Raw genomic sequence first — 17,005 nt, 5'->3', positions numbered from 1 at the left:
CAATGACCGGAAGAGCCATGGAGGAAGAATCATCTTCTTCTCCGACGAGAAGAACTGGACTGTCGACAGAAGCTACAACGTCCAAAATGACAGGTGGCATGCCAAGGAGAGAGAAGAGGTCCCTGCTGTCTTCACCACAAAGTTCCCGGCCTCCGTGATGACCCTGGGTGTCATCTGCAGTACCGGTGAGGTGATGCCTCCTTTCTTCTTCAATCCCAAGGAAAGGGTTAACGCGCTAAGGTACTGTGAAGTCATGGAGGAGTTCGTCATCCCCTGGATGAAGGATACGGCCACGGGGAGGGAGTTCATATTCCAACAAGACTCTGCGCCTGCACACATCGCCATGAGGACCACTAACCTCTTCAACTCCCACGACATCACTTTCTGGGATCGCAACACCTGGCCCTCCAACTCACCCGACCTCAATCCGTGTGATTACTACTGGTAGGGGAAGTTGGGGTGGGAGGTGTGCAAGGTTAGCCACAAGAGCATTGCGGCCCTGAAGGGCTCCACTACGAGGGAGTGGAATGCTGTCGATTCCGCAGAAGTCATCAGGGCATGCAAATCCTTTAGGGGCAGGATGGAGAAGATGGTGGCTGCTGAGGGAGGACATGTTGAATAAATGTATTGTTTAATATCATGTCTAACTTTTTCATATTAACAAATACAGTGCAAATTCCATTTTTATCAAGCAGGTTGAATTTTAAGATAGTTCCAATTTATTGTGGACACACCTGTAGTCATTTAGAATCAACAATGATCTACATTGGAAACGCATGAGCGCAGTATCTTGTCCTGCTTACAAAAGTCCTTGCATAGACACATGAGGGGGCGAGGAGGGTCTATGATAAAATATAAGTTAAATTTTGTGTTCTTGTGTATCTTTTGACGTATTTTTTTTTTAAATCGAGCAACTGCAAGCAGAATTATGTCCTTCTAAACTACACTAGTCCAACGCATTAGGCCTAACTTTGAGCGGGCTTAAAACGGCCCAGGTGAGTCACAGAACCCTAATATTTTAATTACTCTTATTTCATATAGAAAAACCACCTCATTAAAAATAATCAAAATCGGAGATGATCTTGCCGTAAATTGCAAAAAAACTTGACGTGGAATGACCCATATACATAAAGTACGGAGGAAATAGTACATGACTAATCATTCAACCTTTTCTATATATCCTAATTTCTTACCGGTAAAATGATTATCTTATTTTTTATCACAGCCCACAGGTTTTCTTCTTTATCTACGCCACCTCTAATTTCCACTTTAACAAATTTTATCTATGAATAATCAATTTAAATATCCCCAATTTATATGATACATTCATTAATCATTATAAAAGCCTACTCCCTAGACACGCTATCCTATTCTATTCGATAAGTATGTTTATGCAGGGACAAATAAAAAGGGGTACTTATCACTGATATTTGCTGGCTGTTAAAAACAAATTATCTCTTGCCGTGTCTTAAAAAAAGATGCAGTTCCATATACATTTGGACTCACTCATTTTTAAAATATGCTTAATAAAATTCATATTTTATAATATAACTCTATTGAAGTTATAAGATCACCGATAATTTATGACATATTCATCACGTGGAAAATATTCAAATGAAGAAATAATTCTCACAGCTCAAGGAGAGCGAGATTTAGAATTAAATCAAACCCCTAATCATTCTCAAAGTGTCAAAAGACTAGTCGTTCTGACTTCAAGGGTTTCAAAACATAAAATTGGGCAGAAGAAAAGGCTTTCTAGTATTCTGTGAAGTGAAATCGTTCAATAAACTTTCATATAAATTTAGAAAATGTAATTTCAATGACAAATGTACAAAGAAATAGCCGATTATCAATAAAATATTTAGGATACATAAGATTTTGATTCAACATTACTTAGTGAATAATTTTTGGAAGGACTGTTGTGTTAAGATAATTTCTTCGGCCCTATACAAAAATACATATTATCGCAAGCACTAATATTAGACCAAATATTTAAAATGACCGTGGCGAGTTTTGATAAGACATAAAGTAAAACCAAAACTATTTCTGTAATCCTTAGATATGTCAAATTCACCCATTAAGAGAGCACCTTCGTATTATTTCATTTAAAAAATAGTAGGGACTCTAATGTAGTTAATAGGAGAGCTGAATATGTTTTGCAGCTTTTCTAATAAATATATATAGAAAAGAGTACCAAATTAAATTCATGGTCCAGGACCGTATTCTACTTTTTTCCAATGACAGAAGATACTCAAATGTAATAATAGAATCGAAAGTGAGGATGAAATGTCTAGAATAACAGAAATAATACAGCCTTATAAATGGACTCAGTGGCATATATTATATGAGTTGATTGTTTGTTATGTACATCAATGACACTTAAGGACTCAAATCAATCAAAGAATTTTTTTTAATAATATTAGGAGACGAATTACAGTAGACTTTTTCTATAATATCCTTAAGTCCACTCCTGATTAACATCCAATATACTTCACCTATTGAGATAAAAAAAATATATAATCTTTGTAAAGCAATCAAATTATTTATTCTTATCTTTTAATTGTCCAGTATTCAATTCCGTATTTTTTTGTCGGAATATCAGAGGTTCAGAGAAGCAATAGTTACTAGTCTGTTTTTTCTCTTCAATCACTTTACTCGTACAGATACGTATAGTGGACATAGCCCAATAATATGATCCAAAATGTGATCAAAAACTTTATCCTTTGAGCATTTCTTTCGCAGAATATACTCTGGGAAATAGGTGGGTGGGAAACAGATCTCTTGAAGTGTTGGAAACACCTAACTTACGCATCATGCCCTTGACTTGACTCCACTAAGACTCAATAGTCTGAGTATAAGCTCCAGTCAAGGAGTCCATATAATTTCTCCTATACACCACAGTAAAGTGTTGCATACCTAAGGAATGCACCCGCCCATAGGACGCCCAATCGTCGGACATGACAGTAGTTCTGTGTTCGACGTATTTGTACGTGATTTATTTATGTACTGTATGATGCATTTTAATATTTTAGGTTGTTGTAGGATTAATATGTAGTTGAGTCTAGGGATTAAGTTATTGGTATAGAAAGTGGGGATGGTAGATTTTAGTAAACGTACCCCTCATTTTGTGGCGTGCAGTAAAAGCGTGCCAACATAGAAGTCTTCTTTTCTTTTGGCCCAAAATAGACAATAGGACAAAATTGGACAAGTTTAAACTTGTTATAATTAATTTTGCTAACGTGGTTTGTATAATGCGATATTAAGCATTATATTATAGATTTGCCGCTACAAATGTCATATTAATATGCTTTGCAATTGTCAAGGAACATAATCTATTATTTAGTTTCAATAAATACTGAAAAAATTGTTCTTATCTACAGTTTTGATACATCGTATGTATTTAGTGTTGTCCGTAATACATTTATAGAATATTGATGTGGAAATACTAAATCAATATGATCGAGAGCTATTTAAAAATGATGACAAGTGATTTAGTAATTTAGAAAATGAATCACAAACTTTTGAAATATGTTAAACGAAATTTTCCAAAATAAGCATACTAAAGTTATAAGATCTCAGATAATTTATTAACATATTTATCACGTAAGAGTTCCCTTAAACTATTTATGTATATGAGTAGGTAATAGGAAGGTTGAATATGTTATGTGACTTTGCTGATAAATATATCTAGAAAAGAGAACCACATTAAATTCATGGTCCAGGATCGTATTCTACTTTTTTCCAATGACAGAAGATACTCACATGTAATAATAGAATCGAAATAACAGAAATAATACAGCCTTATAAATGGACTCCGTGTCATATATTATATGAGTTGATTGTTTGTTATGTACATCAACGACGCTTAAGGACTCAAATCAATCAAAGAGTTGTTTTTTAATAATATTAGGAGACGAAATACAGTAGACTTGGAAGTAATTTAAATGGAAGAGATGCAGAGGAACGATGATAAGTCGCTTATCACCCTCTTCTACAAGCACCTATCTCAAGTCCTGGTTGGAGTCGCTTCCTTCAGAATTAAAAAACAACCAATAATTTTTGATGAAGTATGTTCTTCTAGACAAATTGAGTAGAAAGAAATTTAAATTTAGAAATATAATTATTGAAACCAACAGCACTATACATATGACAAGAGAAAGATCATTATTGCATAGTCCAATTGTTAAATTAAATGCATAATCTTAAACTTGTTATCGATTCTATTTTAATATCAATAAAGTATTTGTTTTAAGATACTTGAGTTTAATTAAATCGTTAAATAACAATCAATACTAAAAAAAGTTTTAATCTACATTAAATTCTAAAAGGTGTTTGCTTCAAACAATCCTTTTACATAGTTGGGTTTTTAAATTTATTTATGTTTCATCACTTAAAAAGCTCACTATATGATAAGAGAGCATGTTTACAAATAATTATTTATAATCACTATATGTAATTATGTTTCACCTTATCACAATAAATTGTTATTCAATGTCGGGAGTGAGGAAGTAACACGATCTATTGTTAAATTCAATTCCATACATTCATTATTGATATAATTTATTTGAAAGGACATATTGTGGTGAAAATTTCCACCAAAATGAAGTGAAGGTTCCATACTATAGTTTACATTCTTGAGTATATCAACCCATCCCAGAAATTTGGATAAAAAATCGATTACTGACCGAAACATATTTACTTTTTCCTATTCATAAATTTTGTTCAAGATTGTTTTTGTATCGAGGCATTACATTTTTTTAATTATTATTCCCAAAGCCAACATTAATAAAACATTATGCATAGGATATAAATTCAACTGAAACATTATAATAAGTATCATTAAATTAATATTCTTTAAATAGCATACCACAAGAGTCCAGAGTAGACATTTAACATAATTATTTTAAAATAAATCATACCATTAAAATAGTTAAAGTACACATTAATAACTATAAAAAAAGTATTGACAATATCATAGCGAATACAACACATTTAAAAGAATGCCCTTAAATATTGTAAACTTCAATAGCAAATCTGAAGTGAGCGCTGATCAATTAATATCCAAGCAACAAGATTGTAGTAATACAATCTCATTTTCTAACGTTTTAGTTAACATATTAGTACATATTGATAAAACTATTGAATCCAACTTAGTCTAACACTTTAATCCTTACTAAATAGTCCGCAGATAATCGACTCTCTTCTTTAATAACAAACTCATTGTAGTTGAGACAACGATACTTGTTTGTAACATGCTCAGTTATTTTCCCCGTTGGTATACGAACACCGTTCCGTAAATGCAACTCATCTCGAGACAAAGGCTCATGAAAACCAAGAACTTTAGTTGAATTAAACATATCATTTGAATTTTCATAATTCACTCTCCAATCATCCCGTTCAAACGTTTTTCCAAGAGCTGCTTTACAAAGAAACATATACGAGTATCTACTATTTTGATCACAGTATCCGAAAGATTTGTCGTAAACATCTGCTGTGTATATTCCTCTTCCAAATGTGTCATCGGATCGTTCCGCGTAAGGGGGATTAATAACTAATCCGGCATTAAGTATGCTTAATAAGTTGATACATTTCGTACCATGCCACAAGAGTTTTGGGGGTGGCCCTGAGAATTCATCAACTGCCATAGAGTTATTCCCCTTACTGGATACTTTAAATATTGCATCCACTTGGTGGTTATTTTTAGCACCATTGGATTTGTACATATACTTCAGTATAAAATTACTCATGTAATCGTCGGCTTTCATGGGAGTAAGTTCAACAGACAATGCATTATAAATATAATCCAAAGGATTGATTTCTTTCTTTCGGTATTGTGCGCCAAGTAGAACTCGCTCAGCAAATTCGAATTCAAATAAGTATGAGGTAATACGGATTTCAGATTCAAGAACAAATTCAGTTAGTATAGGAACAATTTTAGTATTAGAAACATTTCTTTTCGGCATGAGATAGAAATATTCATTACTTTTATTTTGTATATCTGCATATATATCATGTAGACGTGTTTTAGACGGTTCATCGTTAATATCATTTAAACCCTTCTTCTCCAGTATTAGAGTCTGAATTTCTTCTAATAAACTTTTAGCTTTCCGGATATTTGTTCTACTAATTTGACCAAAAGGTATAACGTGATTATCGATCCCTAAGTTATAATAAGCATTCTTGTACATAGCGACATTGGATATATGTTTTATAGAAGTTTGAACTTCTTCTGGAAGCTTAGAAGGTAAATTCATTCTTCAAATCAAACATAACTTTAGGTCTAGATTTTTTAATGAATGATTTAATATCAAGTTGACGATACTTATTCAGTTTTGGAACAAATTCTTGTCTATTCGACCAATCGTTGCCAGTTTTACTTTTGAAAATTTTCTCAAATTCGCAAATTGCTTGCTCGGGTCTTCCAAAGGGTGTATTTTGATATTTACCAACATCTCCCCATCTTCCCCAGTTTGTGAAGAGAACATATAGTTTCTTTACTTGATCCTTCCAGATTTGCATTCGATAAAAGTTATAAATACCCCATTCTCCATGATCAGTACAAATTTTTGATAAAAGAGCAGTATAGCCTTGAAACAAGAAACCAGATTTTAAACATAAACCAGGTACCATTCGGGGATTTTCCACACACTCATCAATGTTGATATCATTGCCTTCTTCATCATCACTTTCTTTGTAATTTTCATCAAAGGATTGATCATCGTCGGAATTAGCATCAACTTTCTCATCCACCTCCATCAACACATTTTGTCCATTTTCATCACATGAATTATTTGATAATATGTCAAACATAGCTTGGGCATCCTTGACGATGTTGTAGGGAAAGTTTGACTCCAAAAAAATGTGACTAACATGTGGAGGACATAAATCAACTTTAGTAAGTAATTTATAAACTTCGTTCAGTCTCATTTTTTCAGCAATATTAACAGCGGATACACTAGCCATGTTTTGAGTGTCTAAAAAATCAGCTTCGTTTTCTAACAAAAATTTAATAACCTCTACGTTATCATGTGATGCATCAAAAAGAGTGTTTCTAAACAAAGCATGATGTCCTACATTATAGCCTTCAACATCTTTAGCCTGAATGTCCAATTTGATGATCTTCTGAAATTTTCTCTTTTTTGACAAAGGAGGAGTATTATCAAGATTGCTTCCAAGATGAGAAATACTCGCATTCAAGAAATACTTAATGAAATCAATATCATTTGATTTTACAGCAATCATGAGAGGCGTTCTTCCTTTTCCATCAGGCAAGTTGACATCCACTCCGTGTTCTAGTAATAAGTCAATCAACGATCTACACTTAAAATTAATTGCAATAATGAGAGGAGAAGTCAATTCCGTGAGCTCAGCATTTCGAACATCTTCATAAGTCAAATTTACAGTAGACGGATGACTATCATTGTGCAAGTAATCGAATTTTTTGAAATTACAACACACATTAGGATCAGCTCCACGGCTTAAAAGCTCTTTGACCAGTACAAAAGAAGACTCCAACTGACACTTCCACAGAGTTGCAACCAAAGGCGTTCTCCCATTATTATCCTTTTTATTTATTATATACTTGCTCTCAAAATAAGATAAAATTAGTTTCAAGATGTCGATATTGTTGGTAAGGCATCCATAATGAAGAACAGTACAACCAAAGATATCCTTATGTTGTAGCTTATTACCAGCCTTATACAGATGATTGAATATGAATTCAATAAGAAGATTATCCTTACTAGAATTTCCAACTACTTTTATCATGCTAGAAATTAAGTTCTGTTTGTTATCTACTAGCTCACAAAGCTTACTGTTGTCCAATTGTTTGAGTGTGAGCTTTTTGGCCAATTGCAGTTTGTTGAGTTTAAATGCAGCCTCCAATGCTTCAGCAATTCTCAATCCATGTTTCTCCATTCTCTCAAGGATAAGATAAGATACACCAAGCCAACCATTCAATAAAGAAAGTTGAAATAACGTCATTGGAAATTGTGATTTTGCAGGTTTCTTAAAGTGTGATGGAAGAAATTTAAAGGCACTGGATTGATTGTCATCTTTTTTGACTATTTGAGTTTCAGAGAATCCCATTAAAAATGGATTTATGTGTACTTTACAATTTACATTAGCTCCTTTTTGTAAGAGAGTTATAGTTGTGGCTTCATTATTTCCAATAATTGCATAAGCCAATGGAGTGTTTCCAAATCGATCCATTCGATCGATATCTGCATTGTGATCAACTAAAAGCATACAACAAACCGTGGAACCTCTATAGGAAGCATAATGAAGAGGACTTGACCCATTCTCGTCAACTGTATCCACTAATTTCCCTTGCATACCATCAATAGTCATAGAAACCACTTCTATGGGATCAATAAGTAACAAGTTATTCCCCTCTCCAGGAATAAACTTATACTCTGATCTAACACTTTTTTTAAAATCATTTTTGATAAACGCATAGTGAAGAGGAATTCGACCAAAACTGTCCTGAAGAATTGGATTTACACCACACTTGAACAGCAATGATTCAATTTCCAAATTAATGTTGAAATCATCCGTTGAGTTATTGATACTAAGATGTAAAGCATTAAAGCCATCAACAGTGGTATCATTTTGTAGTTTACATAAAGCAAGTATTTGCTCTAGTATCCCCATTCTGTCTGTGTTATTTCTATCATTGATAACTTTATCAACGGCTACAATGAAAATGGGATAAATTGGAAGTTTCGTGATAGGAAGTACGGCACCAGCTTTTAAAAGAGTGTTAAACATTTCTATATTTCCGGAAATTATTGTTTCAACTAGTGGATCCCGACAACAAAGTCCTTGAGAATATTTTCTGTCTTCTTCATAAACCATAGGATTGAGCTCTTCATGAACAGCAAAAATATTTGCACCTTTAGAAATATAATTTTTAAACTCAACCATGTTGTTACTACGAATCGACCTAATTAAACAAGTGATTCCGTCATAGTCAATCGCCTCAAAATCTTTGTCGTATTCACATAGAATTTCAAACGCAGGCTTAAAATATGAGTTCTCAGGATTTACTAGTGGTTCATTGGTGGCATTCAACAGTATAGAATGTGCAGATATTTCTCCAATTTGCTTATTTTCCTCAACAGATTTTCTTAAATTTGGCTCAAATTTCTTCAAGAAGTTACTGAGTATGTCTCTTGCCAATTCCCACAAATAATTATACGCGCGTATTGAGTAACCTTTGAAATCTGTATGGCTGATACTTGGAAAATTGGCATAGATGTGACACATGTCAAACAATAGGTTGCTATTATTTAGACGAAACTTCTTCATGTCTATAAGATTTTTGGAATCTAACATCATGAAATAATCCATTAATTTCGTAAAAATTACTTTTTCTTCATTTATGAATTTAAGATTTATATTACAAATGAAGAGATTCAAAGTTTTCAAGGAATTATTGACCAAGGGTTTCATATTCGATACATCGGTTTTCATTGCATCCAAAAACTTGGATATTAAGTCATAATTCTTTGGCTGGGAATAGTTTTGTCTTGACTTATATAGATAATCGATAGGTAAGTGTCCAAATTCATCAACCAAACATGAATTACAACCTTTTTCCAGCAAAAAGTCAAAAATTCGAAGTACGTTCCTCGTGGATGTTTCATCGAGATCCTTAACGTTTCGGACTTTTGCGTCCAAATATTCTGCAAGAAAGTGGAACACATTTTTATTCTCTACATCAGAGAGGCATGGATTAATCTTCAATTTATCGACTAAGTAAGTCACATAAGAATACATTTCGTCACTGCAAGTATCTGGAGACACGCGCAAGAGTTCCATCAACAATGTTCTTCCTTTATCGTCTTGGAAATTAGTGCAAACACCAGGGATTTGAAGCATATATTCCCCCAGGCCTCGATGACCTCTCAAAAAAGCAATAGCTGTAGGAGATATTTTCCATTCGTTTACAGGATCAGGAACTGCTCCAGTTTCTAATAAGAGGACAGCACAATGATACCAGCCATAAGCACATGCATAGTGTAAATTAGAATTTCCAGATGAATCTTTTCTATCAGGATCAGCCCCTAATTTAAGTAAATATGAGGCTACATTTGTGGCTCCATTCATCACTGCATGAGTCAATGCTGAACGCTTAAACTTGTCCAATGTCTCTACCTTTGCTTGACCATGTTCTACAAGGAACTTGACCATTTCCAAATTTCCCATTCCAGAAGCTAACATCAATGCAGTAAGTTTTCCATATTTGGTATTTAAAGGCTTGTCCACTCTAGCCTTATGTTTCAATAAAACTTTAAGGGATTTAAATTTACTCTCTACTGCAGCTAAATGAATTGGACACCAACTGTTTTTTAAAGCTCTATTTACGCCTCCAATTCCAACTTTACTATCAAACTCACTATCTTTAGAAAGATTCAAGATAATGAATTCCATTGCTTCAACATTCTCTATATTGGAGGCTATGATAAGAGGAGTATAGCCTTCTTTGTCAGGAACTTCCAAACTTACTGACTTTGAAAATAGATATTTTAAAGTATATATTCCTTTAGTACAAGCAGCTGCATAATGGATCAAAGATCTTTTTTGACTATCTTCAATCCATAAATTGGATGACACAGATAGAAGTGATTTTAATACATTGACATTTGGGTTGAGACAAGCAAGATGAAGAGGGGTAATGGATCCATTACCTTTATTGATCACACTAGTTTCCCTGATTCCTTTCGTTCCTCTCTTCCAATCCTTTGCTGTAAGTGCTTCTACGTGAAGATTAGTAAATTCTGATGATTTTATATGTTTCTTGAATAAATAGAGGGCGATTTTGAGATTGTCATTAAAGAAGGCTTTTGAAATATGGGACCAAAGATGAACACTCACAACATTTTCTTCCATAAGAAACTCAAAAAAATCAACACTTAATTTTTTAGATAGAATAAATGTATTTAAGTCGGATCTTGAAAATGTATCATCTTTAGTGAGAGCATTATTTCCCTCTCTTCCACCCCGAGAAGCTTCAATTTGACGGATATTCTTAATACCAAGAGATCTATAGTTGTAAATACCAGTAGATGTTGTTTCAATCATTTGAATAGGTGACGGAGCTCTTGACTTGTTCAATGCTTCATTAGAAACTAGGATTTTTATAGCCTCTCTATCTTCAGCCATAATAGCGTACATCATGGGAACCATGTCATTAGCAAGGGAGCGGCGAATCGTTAACGAGCTTACTTTTTCATTGTCATCAATCAACGATTTTAATAATTTATTATCTTTGAGTAATATTGAACGAATGATAAGCCGACTATGGTGAGTGGTGGAAATGAAAGGGAAATCCATGGAACTGGATTCAAAAAATGGATCTAAATCATAGACAGTGACATGGTCCCGAGGTTTGAGTCGCCAATTTGGATTCGTTTTATCTATCTTTACTTTGACTCTCTTGACTTTTGAAGATACTTTGCTTTTTTTACTGGATTTATTTCTGGATTGTTTTTTATTTTTGGATAGTCTAGCTTTGATGGGGGACTTTGTGTCCTCGTCTTGTTCTGGAATCTCCCCTAGTTCTTTAGCAAATTCAACACCGTAGTCTGTATTCTTCTTCAGCTCTGAGAGAGTCATGGAATAGGAATTCCCTTGAGCTCGACTCATTTTGGATTTCCTTATGATGGAAGAAGCCGGGACTCTGTCCACAGAAGAGGTGAGGACCCATTCATTTTTCTTTGAGGCCTTCCTCTCGAGCCAGAGTACTTTAAGCTCTTTCATTCCTTCATAGAAATGGTGATTACTTTTGCAGATCCAAAATAGACTTCCATCATCTCCATGTATGATCAAAAAGGATCCCCTCGGATACACCAACTTCTTTGCACCACCCATGACTAGATACACAAATAATATTCTTCAAAATACTACTTACTAATCAGAAATTATTAATATTTACCTTATGATTATGATGTTTTAATTCAATCAACGCCCACGAAAAATACAACTCGAGGGATTATTTTCATTACTCCTGAGTTTTATAATATTAATATACGCAGAAATTTTTACTTCCCGGCATGTAAGATAAAGCAAATAGTTTTATAGGACTAACAATAAAAACTATAAAATAACTGTGGGTATTAAGAATACTGCACGCAGTTTAGAGATAAAAAGAGGGTAAGTTTTACGGTTTTTAAAAAAAATGTGATTCATGATTTACGCGTATTTAAGCTACCATAATCATAGTCCGTAGACGATAGTAGGTAAGTCATACAATGATAATCGATAGAACAATGTTCAGGGAACACTAAAATTAACATTACATAGCAATATCTTATTTTGGCGTACGCTTATTTTGACTAAAGTGTAAAATATTTAATTGTTTTATTGTATTTTTATTAATTTTTTTTTCATCGTATCAAATTTTGAAGAAAAAACGAGCGAAACACTCTTTTATTTACATAAAGGTGACTGTTTTCTTAAGTTCTGAGAAAAGACTCAATTTTGATTTGTACTGTATTTTAAGTTTCTTGCTTCAAATATTACTATACTAACTACGTTTTAGTTAAATAATATTATATATTCATAGGTATATTATATAGGTATGGTAGGAACTCATGATTGATGGAAATAACTTAAAAAGTGGCGATTCATTTTTTTCTTTAATTAATTTTGGAAAATTTGTGATGAGGTGTTGATGAAATTATTAATTGTTCAATATTCAAAAAATAGTTAAATTACTAACGATATTCAAAATATACATATATAATTTTCCAATAAGTATAATTAACTCTTCACATTGACATTGTCTGTCAATATTGCCTACGAAATGACATTTCGTAGAAGAAATACATTTGATTGTAATTCTTGTATGCAGTTTAAATTCAATTTTGAAAATGAAACAGATAATTTTATTTCCACCATTTTGAAATTATTGACTGTTCACAAATTATTGATTCATTTCATGATAAGATCTTTTTTTTTTCTTCATAAATACACAAAATTAATAACTTATTCAGTATACATATGCTCAGGCTTGTGGAGGGAACGCAAAATTGAACGGCGTTACATGGAACGTGCGTTCAATGAACGGAACGGAATTTTGTTTTTAACGTTGAACACTAAAAATGAGATTTTAGCGTTCCGTTCCAATAGGTGATAATAATCTTTAAGGGGTGTCGTCGTCCACGTGATAAGTATCCTCGAAACACGACAATGCAAATTCTTGTGCTATTTTTGAAATTTAAGAGGGACCTAAAGCCTTCACCCCTGCAGACGCCCCTCATATTAATATTCATGTTAATGTGAATGAACTATTGTTAGGTTTCGGTATGGAAATCCTAGACCGGTCTATGACCGTTATATTTTTTGTTGGATCGAACTAATTCCGTTCTTCATAGAAATAATATAACTCATCATAACTACTCTATTAATCAAATATTACTAAGCAATATTATAATACAGTATCGAATAAATTAGTATGTAGATTTTAATAATATGTAATTTATTTTCAAAATGGTGAAGAAATAATATGACAGTGATAGTTTGCGAGTATATAAGATATAAATAGCGGTTGGTATGATTGACATATTTGGTTAACTACCAAATACTTTTGGGCCTTTTTTCTTTTTCTTTTTCTTTTTGGGATGAAAGGTTGCGTGGTACAATGACAAATACAAAAAGATAATGACGTGTAGGGAATAGGTAACGATAAATACAATAAATCGTTCCTATGTAATTCTAAAGATGGATTTGTCATTGTCATTTAGATATGGAATTTAAATGGATAAAAGAAGGAGCAATTACAAAAATCATCTCCCCTTAAACTAATATATGTTAAGAAATTGTAAGAAAATACTCAATTTTTTTTCAAAAATATACTTCGGCCAACAGGCTGTGCAGGTGGACAGCTGGTCCCTATGGGGGATCAAAAAACTCTCTCCACCACTATCCTGAGTAGCAAGAGCCTCTTCTAATATATTATAATACACCCAGGCCCGCGGGTTGTACAAGTGAACCACTCGTCTAAAAGGTGGATCGTTATCCACCACCACCGCTTCCCTGAGCAGCAAGGACACCTTTTAATATCTGATAATAACCCAGGCCCATAGGTTGTGCAAAAGAACCTAAGATTTAAGAGGCGTAACTTTACCCATCGCTCCATTGAGCAATGAACATTAATGACCCCTTCTAATAGTCTATAATAGAACTCGGCCCATGGGCCGTGTAAGTGAACTTGTGCATGGAAAGCCCCATCACTCACAAGCTCAAGAATCATATGAGAGAGCCAATGGATACATTCAAGACATTGTTATGAGGAGACTACATGACAACAAGACAAATAAGTTAGCTGATGGACAGTAGCTTCTTCAGTACGCAAAAAAATGGCCTAAAGGAGGAGATGTTATTCTTGTGGGGAGGTAGGACACCTGGTAAATAATTTTAGAAGGAATCAGGGAAATGTCATGGGGGCTCTGCCGATGCAATTAGCCAGACAGGCGTAATGACTCCAAAACCGATATAAAAATAAAATAATATACGTAATTATTTCAAATAATTTATTTGTGTATCTAGTCATGGGTGGAGCAAAGAAGTTGGTGTATCCGAGGGGATCCTTTTTGATCATACATGGAGATGATGGGAAGTCTATTTTGGATCTGCAAAAGTAATCACCATTTCTATGAAGGAATGAAAGAGCTTAAAGTACTCTGGCTCGAGAAGAAGGCCTCAAAGAAAAATGAATGGGTCCTCACCTCTTCTGTGGACAGAGTCCCGGCTTCTTCCATCATAAGGAAATCCAAAATGAGTCGAGCTCAAGGGAATTCCTATTCCATGACTCTCTCAGAGCTGAAGAAGAATACAGACTACGGTGTTGAATTTGCTAAAGAACTAGGGGAGATTCCAGAACAAGACGAGGACACAAAGTCCCCCATCAAAGCTAGACTATCCAAAAATAAAAAACAATCCAGAAATAAATCCACTAAAAAAAAGCAAAGTATCTTCAAAAGTCAAGAGAGTCAAAGTAAAGATAGATAAAACGAATCCAAATTGGCGACTCAAACCTCGGGACCATGTCACTGTCTATGATTTAGATCATTTTTTGAGTCCAGTTCCATGGATTTCCCTTTCATTTCCATCACTTACCATAGTCGACTTATCATTCGTTCAATATGACTCAAAGATAAGAAATTATTAAAATCGTTGATTGATGAAAATGAAAAAGTAAGCTCGTTAACGATTCGCTGCTCCCTTGCTAATGACATGGTTCCCATGATGTACGCTATTATGGCTGAAGAGAGAGAGGCTATCAAAATTCTAGTTTCTAAAGAAGCATCAAACAAGTCAAGAGCTCCCTCACCTATTCAAATGATTGAAACAACATCTACTGGTACCTCAGCTAACCTGAAGACTTGGAACTAGCTTGTTGTTTATGAGGATTCCTTGGATGTATTTGATGAATTGGCAGTGTTTTTTTAACAATACCACACTACGCCGGGACAGTGGTCAATCCAAGGGCAGAGTGTATTCAACCATATTTTAAGAGGCACTAAGCTATTTCGTTATTTCGTTTATTCAGGGTTTTGGAGAGGTTGTTGAATATTATTTACAAATAACTTCCGAAAAATAGAGAAATATAATCATGTTCACTTAAAACTCTAAATGTTAATATCTTTATTCAAACAAAAATTAAATCCAAAAAAGAAAATAATATACGAAAGTGTATAAACTGTACTTACCAATGACACCATAAATTTATTTTTAAAACCAGAGAGACTTTAGCTTTCAACGATTAATAAAAAGGATCTGGTTTACGTTATTACTCAATATATGAATCTCAGACAGTTTCTTGAAATTAAAAATTTAGTAACTCATAAATACTTAAGGATTCATATTAATTAATTATTATTGAATTTCCTATCATATCATTTTATAAAGTTAATCTTGTTGCTTGATAGTTGTCATTACTTTTTACAGATGAAATTAAACCTTTTGATAAAGGATCAACGTTAATGTTGGATGTATTTGATTGATAAGGACTCTTCCTTAGAAGAAATTTTCTTCTTGAGGTGAAAGAACAGGTGAACAAGAAAATACTTTTTGGATTATTTTTGGATATTTTGCAGGTGGATTAACGGACCTGGAAAGTTCATAAGCACAATAATTAGATTAGATTAATAAGAGAATGACAAAAATGTATTACCTTATCATGTAGGACAGAAGTAACATATACGTTGATCTGTTATTTAATACCTTTAGGACCAACAATGCAGAGATTTATTATTCCATTACACCTCAGTGTTGAATTGTTCACTGCTTGAATTTTTGGCTGTGAATTGAAGACACAAGAGATGTGGCATAATGTTAAAATATCCTTGGGAATAAAAGTTTTCGTAGCTCCTGCATCGGGCACTGCACTGATTCTAAAAACTCATCTTAGGTAGGGATATACATCAATGGGCCTAAGGAATGTCTAATGAGTAGAATAAAGTGTTTTTACGTGAATGATTGACGACCTAATGGCTTGTGAATCTGATTATTTCATCCCATACATTACATATAGGCTTTTTGACTCATGCTTACTGAAGGATAATGACCTCTTTTATGGCAGGAGACCCATTTTTTATCATTTTCTGGGGAACTATCACGTGTATACGCATTATTTTCCTTTCCAAATCCCCAACACTTATTTTCAGTTAATTTTTATTACTTTTTACTTGTCTTTGACTTCCATATGGATTTGATTGAGATATACTTTATATTACAAATATTGATGCAAATTTTGAGTCGAATGAAGCTTCAACTCCAACTTCGAAATTTATCAACGTAATCGTGTGTCATTGACTCCAGTTGCTAAAAGTATAGTTTAGAAGTTGTCTCTGGATAAACTGCGTAGTTCAACCTTGTGACCTTCTAGTTGTATCCGAAGATATAAATCACTGAACTTCTCTCAGTTATTCTGTTTGCATCTAAATAAATTGAAAAAGTTCTTCAACACATCCAGTATAAAGAATTTTCATAGGGGGTG

The 17,005-nt window shown here is 33.6% G+C and overlaps 2 protein-coding genes across 2 annotated transcripts; both read right to left on the bottom strand.

Moving 5' to 3' along the window:
* Positions 1-4,543: 4,543 nt before the first annotated feature.
* On the bottom strand, positions 4,544-12,046 carry LOC121129344 (poly [ADP-ribose] polymerase tankyrase-like). The gene is made up of 2 exons (XM_040725057.2): positions 11,939-12,046; positions 4,544-11,876 (listed from the first exon to the last, which is right to left on the bottom strand). The coding sequence occupies exon 2, from the start codon at positions 11,872-11,874 to the stop codon at positions 6,238-6,240; it is 5,637 nt and encodes a 1,878-aa protein (XP_040580991.1). The 5' UTR covers positions 11,875-11,876; positions 11,939-12,046; the 3' UTR covers positions 4,544-6,237.
* Positions 5,151-6,188, bottom strand: LOC139907130 (uncharacterized). Its single transcript, XM_071893253.1, has one exon. It carries the CDS (start codon positions 6,186-6,188, stop codon positions 5,151-5,153), a length of 1,038 nt encoding a protein of 345 aa, XP_071749354.1.
* Positions 12,047-17,005: the final 4,959 nt, after the last annotated feature.

This window comes from Lepeophtheirus salmonis, chromosome 14 (genome assembly GCF_016086655.4).
Source record: "Lepeophtheirus salmonis chromosome 14, UVic_Lsal_1.4, whole genome shotgun sequence".
Classification (NCBI taxonomy): Eukaryota; Metazoa; Arthropoda; class Copepoda; order Siphonostomatoida; family Caligidae; genus Lepeophtheirus; species Lepeophtheirus salmonis.
This window is presented reverse-complemented; position numbering and strand designations above follow the sequence as displayed.